Genomic DNA, 7,583 nt, shown 5'->3' with positions numbered 1-7,583 from the left:
CGAGGGCGCGGCGCGGGCGGCGCGGCGGGCAGCGGCGACGGAGGGCGGGTCGGAGAGCGCTGCGCGGCGGCCGCGGCCGCGGAGGTGTGCGCGGGCGTGCAGAGCGCCGCCCGGACTCCAGCCGGCCGGCACGGCAGCGGCGGCGGCTGCCGCGAAGCTGCCAAGTCTACTACTGCTGCCGCTGGTGCCGCCGCTGCTGCAAGTGCTTGCGGCGCGGCAGTTCAGAAAGGGCTCCTGCGTAGAGTGATGACGTGCGCGTGCAGGGGGCTGTCAAAAACTGTGCGTCGATGCCGCCCCAGTGCAGGGGTGGGCGACGCCGTTTCTTATTCTAGACCCACAAAGCTGAAAAGCTACCCCGCTTCCCCGTCCCATGACCCGGCGCAGCGGCCCACCTCGCATGAAGAAGCCACAGCAGCCCAAGGGCTGATCGCCTCCTGCGGGCTTGAGGGGACCAGCGATGCGGCGGGCTCGGAAGCGCACGTGTCTGCAGCAATCGTGGAGATCTCGAGCGGCTGCAGGTCTTGAATGGGCGCCAGAGCCGCAGCGCAGGCGCCGCCGCCGCCGCCCTCGCCGGCGCCGGCGGCGTCGCTGGGAGCCGAGGGGTCGGCGGGCCAGGCGCCGCCGCGGCGCGAGAGCACGGGGGTCGCCGGCTGCAGGTCCAGGGGCGGCGCGTCTGCACACTCCTCACTGGCGGCGCCGCCGCTGGGGTGGTCACGCTGGCCGTCACAGCTTGCGAGCGCCTGCGCGTCTTGGGCACCCGCCGTATCTGCCACGCCCTTCGCGGCGCGCATCTGGGCATCGCCGAGCGGCGCGGCGGCGGCGGCGGCGGCTGCGGCCTCTCTGAGCAGCCGGTTGTCGGATTCAAGCGCGTGCACCCTCGCCTGCAGCGCGGCCCGCTCGGCCTCGAGCGCGGCCACGCGGCGCAGGAGCAGTGGCACGAGGTCGGCCGCGCCTGGTGGGCTGCTGGCGGGGACGGAGGCTTTGGTGTCGGGGGGTTCGCGGGTGCCAGCGATGCTGCCGACCTACAGTGGTCAGAAATTGCAAGGGCGGGCTGGTGGGGGGCGGGTGTTTGTGGTTCAAGGTGGGGGGGCCACCGCCAGGCGCGCACAAGCCAAGCACAGGCTCATATGTATGGGTCGTTTCAGGCTGGCGGGGTGCGCGAGCGTGCCGGTTGTGCACCGATCCCGCCGCAGCGCGCAGCAGGAGGCGGTGCTCACCACCAGGTCCTGGCCCAAGGCTGAGCTCCATATATCACGCGGTTGCTTATCTGGCTTGTCGCGCGCCGCGGAGATGTCCGAACTGCCCGGAACAAGAAGGCTCTGGATCCCCGACGTGACACCACCAACAAGGTCGGCAAGGCCGACGATCGCAGGACTGGAGGATACGTACGGCATGATATGAATCGCTACAAACGTTGGTTGTGATGGCTCAGCCCACTTCGGCTCACAATCTTGACTGCGCATCGTCACTGAGCAGACCCTGCACATCGCACCAACCGAACACACGCCGTTCTGTTCGGCACAGGCCACAGTACAAGTCAGGGCCAAGTCGGTGCTTGGATCACGTCGTGCCGTGCTGGTGAATTGAATTCACATTGTAGAGCAGCAGCAGCTGGTACCCTGCAGCAAGTTGTCACCCCAACTGCATTTACGGCTCGCTTCGGCGCCAATCTGAACAACAGTGCTGACCACGTGCAACAGTGATGTTGCACCGGGCATGCCTACATGCCTACAAAAATGCACTCTATGGGTGTTGCGTTCAAAGCAGACAGCATCACTGCGGTGGGGTGGGAGTGAGATGCCTCCCCACGCTGCGCACGCTTTGCCTTGCGTCGCTGTGCGCTGCGCCCCTCTTGACATGAAAACGGTGCCGTTGCGGCGGCACCCAGGACGCGCCAATACAGCAAATTGGGTATCACCCCGTGCCTGGTGCGAGTGACGCGGGGAGCAAAGCCGGGCGCGAATATCCGTGCGCATTGAAATTGATCCCTGGGGACCCGCGCGCGGGCAAAAACGAGGTCCGAATCACGCCCTGGACACAACACAATTTCTCAAGCGACGCATTACAGGATGTTTGCACACGGCACGCACACCATGCATGCCCCCAGCGGGCGGCCGAAGCAACAATGCCGGCACCGCGCCGGGAGCGCCACTGCGGCCGTGCACCCTCGGCGCAGGTGTGGCGGGTCGTCATAGGCAATTAAATATGTACCGAATCCTGTATGAACGTTTGCGAGATCGTGACCGCTGCGGGCGGGCAGCAAGGCGGGCGACTTGGGGGGTCCGGCCGCGTTCCCGAGTGGCGTGATGCAATGACATCATGAGCCGAAGGGATGCGCCTGCGGGCTGACCAGGCGCCCGTCCGCCTCCCCCAACCACCACCTATCCCAGGCGCGTCGCCCCGGCGACGAACGTGCCCTGCCAAAACATGCAGCAAGCCATCTGTCACATCGTCGCCGCAGCCGCACGCGCCGACGCCCACAGCGGCGACGGCGGGTTCGGCTGTGGCGGCGCGGGCGGTTTCGGCGGGGGAGGTAACGGAGGGGGCGGCGGCGGCGGCAGCGGCGGCAGCGGCGGCAGCGGCGATGGCCCCAAGCTGAACGGCGGCTGGGGCCTGGCCGTGATACTGGCGACAACCGCCCTGTTTGGCAGCGTCGCACAGGCCGCCCACGCGTCGGTGCCGGGCCCGAGCGCCGCCACCGCCGTCCCGGGGCCGGCCAGCAGCAGCAGCAGCAGCATCGAGGGCGTCGCGGGAGGCGGCGCCACCGCCAGCAGCGGCAACAGCAGCGGCAGCGCCTCGGCGGAGCCTGAGACGCAGGGCGAGGGGGAGGGGTCGCCCAAGCGGATCGTGCTGTTCGTCGAGCCGAGCCCATTCACATACACCAGGTGTGCAAGGCTGAGGCGCCCATCAACGACTGCATCGCCATGCGCTCGGCTCTGCCGCTCATGCACAGCTCTGCGTTCCCCCTAACAGCTCGGATAAGCGGGCCCACATGTGTCCATTCTATCGGTGCACGCTCAGTACGGCTTGTTGCAGACACACCTACAGATTGGCGACGGGCTGCGACTGACCTCCCTGAACGCACAAATTCTTCGCCAGACGCCGCTGTCGTTCGCGGAGCAAGCAAAGCCCCAAGCCCCCTCGCCAGCCCACCTCTGCCGTCTGCTGTCGCCACACGACACCCCCTCATCGGCCCGCCCCTTGCCACTGCTTGGTCGCCTGAACCCCTTCCCCTGCCTGCCTCCAAACCCTCCCTTGTTGCGCAATCCAGCGGCTACCAGACGCGGTTCCTGGCCACCATCAAGGAAATGGTGGAGGCCGGCTGCGACGTCCTCGTCATCACGCCAGGTCAGCTTTGCAGTTTGGGGGCGGCTTCTTAGCAGCCAAGGGGGGTTCGAGCCTGCGAGGCGACTCACTTGGGCTGGGTTCAAGCGCTTTCAGGCAGTGACGTGGCTGGTGTGGCGCTTTCTGATCTGTTGGCCCACTGACACCGTGAGGCAGGGTGTCGCAGGGTTGCACAGGCGTCGTGAGCCCTTGCTCACATATCATGTGCCCGACCCTTTTTGCCCGATCCCGGCCCGGTCCCCAGGCCGCGGCGCCGCCGGCCTGCTGCCCGGGGGCAAGGAGCAGCCCGCCGAGTTCGCCGGCGCGCGCGTCGTCGAGGCGGGCAGCTTCCCCTGCCCCGGCTACGGCACCGTCCCGCTGTCGCTCGGGCTGTCGCCGCGGATCTGGAGGGAGGTTCGATCCTGGCGGCCAGACCTGATTCACGTGACGTCACCGGGGGCGCTGCCCGTAGCCGCCTGGCTGTACTCCAAGTGAGGGCCCTGCACCGCAGGCTTGGGGGCAGGGGCGCCGCTGCCACGCGCAGTCTGTGCCGCGGCTCCTGAGGCGCTGGCTTTGGTGTCCCAGCCAGGGCGGGGATGCCAGCCAGGCGCAGTCACGTCGACAGCACATCCAACAGCTGGTCCCTGCCCGGCTGCCCGGGCCTGCAAGGCTCACAAGATCGGGCTTTGCTCCACGAGGCGCCTCTTCATGCGACCGAACGAATTGCCAACCACTTCTGCTATCGCGCTCGGCGCATCATATCCCATCTTATCCCCCAGGATGCTGAGTGTGCCGCTGGTCGCTAGCTTCCACACCCACGTGCCCACATACCTTCCGAAGCTGGGCCTGGGGTGGCTGGTGAGTCATCGAACGTTTTTGGGCCTCACCGGGCCATCTTCTCTCCCTGCCAGACCTGACAGTGTCAGCACATCCGCAAATTGGGCGCGTGTACGCGGCCTGCACAAATACAGCGAAAAGGAATGCCTGGGGTTGGCAGCTTCCCTTGTACGCTTGCGGGTGCTCAACGGCCGCCGTTCCCGCCTCAGCAGCTACGCATTCATGCGGCAGGCCCGCGGGTCTGCAGCAATCAGCTTCATGTTCGCCAGCAACCGGCGCTGATTACCTGGTCCGGTCACCCTCCTGTGGAACGCGCGATCGCTGCAAGGGCCTGCGGGCCGCTCCGACGCCAGCAGGCACACAAGCTGATGGTATCGCACCTTCCTTGGGCCCCTGTCTCGTCGCGCAGGAGGGGAGCATGTGGGCCTTCATCCGCACCATCCACCGCGCGGCCCACCTGACCATAGCCGTGTCACCCAAGTCCGCCGATGACCTCATTGCCGCGGGCGCCTGCAACCCCAAGACTGTCAAGGTGTGTGGGTTTGGGATTGGTGATCGTGTGAGCATGTTCCATGCATGTACGCATGATCAGGAGCACACACGTATGGCACGAGCGCACGGCAGCAAAAGCACTGCGTCTGTGTCTGGCGTTTGTTACGGTTTATACGTGCCGTGACGCAACGCCGTCAGCGTGAGCATGCAGATGCAGCAGTGTTTGTTTCCATCAGCGCCGTACCTAGATGGTCCAACATGAGCGTGCCCCGCCCTCTCCGCACAACCGCCAACACCTTTGGTCGCCGCCGCGCCCTCCACCTGCCCCCCAGGTCTGGCCCAAGGCCGTCGACTGCGTCCGCTTCAACCCCAGCCACGCGTCCCCCGAGATGCGAATCCGCCTGGAGGGTGGTGCCAAGGGCGGCAACGGCAGCGTGAGCGGCGGCGACAGCAGCGCGCCGCTGCTGCTGTATGTCGGCCGCGTGAGCTCCGAGAAGAACCTTGAGCTGCTCAAGGGGGTGCTGGCTAAGGTGCCTGGCGCGCGGCTGGCGGTCGTCGGCGACGGGCCTGCGATGGCGGTGGGTGGCGCTGAGCTGGCTGTGGCGGTGGATGAGTTTGCTCGTGTTTGTGTGTGTGTGTGTGTGTGTGTATGCGCACGTACGTGTGCGTCTGTGGAGGGAGGGATGACGCTCTTTGTGAGCACAGAAAGAGCCCCTGCGTATGCCGGCCCGCCAGCACAGACCAGTACAGTCCATCACAGTCCTTCCTGCTCCGATTGGCAGTCAAACTGGCTCCCTGCGCCACCGCGCGGCACTCTCCTCGATGCCCCGCGCGCTGCTCGGCCCCGCTCACCCCCACCGCCCATCCATCCCCCCCCCCACACACACACACTCATCCCACGCGCAGAAAATGAAGGCCCACTTTGCGGGCACCCCCACCACGTTCCTGGGGGAGCTGAGGGGGCGCGAGCTGGCGGTGGCCTACGCGAGCGCTGACATGTTTGTGATGCCCTCGGAGACTGAGACTCTGGGCAACGTTGTCGGAGAGGTGAAAGGGCCGGGGATGGGGCTGCCGCTGCAGCCTCGTGCCCAGTTAGTGTACAGGATTCTGGTGGCTGAGGGGGTGTGTCAACAAGTGGTTGCATCACTTGCCTATATAAATTCAGTCAAATCAGAAAGCGCATTCCTTGAGAAAGGCCGGGCTTGGCTTTGATCTAACACCCGTCTGCCCGCCCACCTGCGCCACCCAAGGCGATGGCCTCCGGCCTGCCCGTCGTGGCCGCCGCCGCGGGCGGCGTGCCGAGCGTCATCGGGCGCCCGGGCGAGGCGGGGCTGCTGTTCCCTCCCGGCAACGCGGACGCGGCAGCGCGCGCCATCAAGAAGCTCATGGAGAACCCCGACGCCAGGTGAGGGATCGTGAGAAGAACTGCTATGGGTGGGAATCGAATCCGAATGTGGTTTCTGACATTTCGGTCATGTGAGGGCGCGGTGGGGCCAGGTGCGGCTCCTGCCGACGGAATGGCGGCTGACCTAGCGCCCGCGACGGGCACGGTTGCTGTGCCTGGTGTTGTGTGCTGCGGTCGTGTGGGGCAGTGACACCTGAAAAGTCAGTCTGATATGCTGGTGCGCGGCCTCCATCCTTGTTTTCCTGGGCTGACATGCCTTCCCCTTGGAACGCTCAGCTTGTTGTATGCTGCCACACATGTGTGTGCACACACACACACACACACACACACACACACACACACACACACACCGCTCTCAACCGCGCCCCCCACCGCCACAGGCGCCGCATGGCGCGCGAGGCGCGCGCGGAGATGGCGCGTTGGTCCTGGCGCCGCGCCACCATGGAGATCCTGCGGGACCACTACCCGGCGGCCCTCGCCGCCGCGCGGCGCGCGCCCATCCAACCGCTGCTCGCGGCGGCCTGACCGGCGGCCGCCGCGCGCGGGTGGGGTACGCGGCCGGTCACGCATTGTATACTCAGGGTTGCTCGATTAGGGCGCTTTTCAAGGGACGAGGATTCAAGTGGAGCGGCGAGGTGCTGAGCATCCATATTCGCGTGCCACGCACTGGGGGCGCGTAGAGCGCCGTTTTTCTGGGCGGAACAAGGGAGGCGGGCCGCAGGACACGGCCGCAAGCTGTGGGTGGTTGGCAGGCTGGTCAGACTAGCGAGCCTGACCGGCCAAGGAAGCAAGCTGCAACTGCATCCGCGCATCCAAACACGATTCGTACAATGGGCCATTCACTGCTGAGCAAGGGGGATTGCGTCCCCACGCGCCTCCGCCCGCATGCGTCGAGCAACCTCACACCATAAACCGGGCTGTGACAATCCCTGGCAATTCCAGTTGGTCGAGGCGCGGTTCGCGTCAGCGCGCCGCCATTTTGCACATTCTTCCACCCCAAGCGCCTGCGCCACGTTTCCGAGACACGCTCTTGTGAATTGCGGTGTGCGTGTGTTGTCCCACAAAAGCGTATGGCTGCCGGCTGCCTCTTCTCGTTGATATTGCAGACGGGGGCAGGTTGCGCCGCGGCGGCATGCGAGTTGATGCCAGGCTGCACAGCGTCTTGAGTGCTTGTAACATGCCGTGTCACAACAGCCGCACGCTCGGGCAGCGGGCGCCGGCTGGTGAGGGGTCACAAGGAGTGTGTTATGAAGCGTCACACTGGCACATGGTTGAGCGCTGGCAGAGTGGAGGTGAGTCGCTTTTGTGTAGCTGTCAATGCCGACAGCCGGGGCCATGGCAGTGGTGGGCTGGAAGGCGAGGCTCAGCAGACAATCTCTTGCCGACTGAGATTCAGTGACCGGCGCTCGAGAGCGCGAGGCTCGGGCAGAGGCTGATGTATTTGGCAACGGCGGGTCAGCAGGACCGTCTAATGCAGCGAGTAACAGCTGGCGCTACATCAGCAGGGAGTCGAAGGTGAGTGGTG

General features: G+C 66.0%; 2 protein-coding genes across 2 annotated transcripts; one reads left to right on the top strand and one right to left on the bottom strand.

Moving 5' to 3' along the window:
* Window positions 1-350: 350 nt before the first annotated feature.
* On the bottom strand, window positions 351-791 carry MNEG_9682 (hypothetical protein; the record flags this gene model as incomplete). Its single annotated transcript, XM_014041847.1, has 1 exon — window positions 351-791. The coding sequence occupies one exon, from the start codon at window positions 789-791 to the stop codon at window positions 351-353; it is 441 nt and encodes a 146-aa protein (XP_013897301.1).
* A 1,636-nt stretch (window positions 792-2,427) lies between these two features.
* Window positions 2,428-6,583, top strand: MNEG_9681 (sulfoquinovosyltransferase; the record flags this gene model as incomplete). The annotated part of the gene is made up of 9 exons (XM_014041846.1): window positions 2,428-2,885; window positions 3,272-3,348; window positions 3,590-3,815; window positions 4,104-4,182; window positions 4,571-4,693; window positions 4,986-5,231; window positions 5,560-5,700; window positions 5,904-6,058; window positions 6,439-6,583. The coding sequence occupies 9 exons, from the start codon at window positions 2,428-2,430 to the stop codon at window positions 6,581-6,583; spliced, it is 1,650 nt and encodes a 549-aa protein (XP_013897300.1).
* Between the last annotated feature and the right edge of the window lie 1,000 nt (window positions 6,584-7,583).

The sequence above is a fragment of the Monoraphidium neglectum genome (assembly GCF_000611645.1).
Source record: "Monoraphidium neglectum strain SAG 48.87 unplaced genomic scaffold scaffold02023, whole genome shotgun sequence".
Classification (NCBI taxonomy): domain Eukaryota; kingdom Viridiplantae; phylum Chlorophyta; class Chlorophyceae; order Sphaeropleales; family Selenastraceae; genus Monoraphidium; species Monoraphidium neglectum.
Note: the sequence above shows the minus strand (reverse complement) of the source record. Positions and strands in the feature narration are given on the sequence as shown.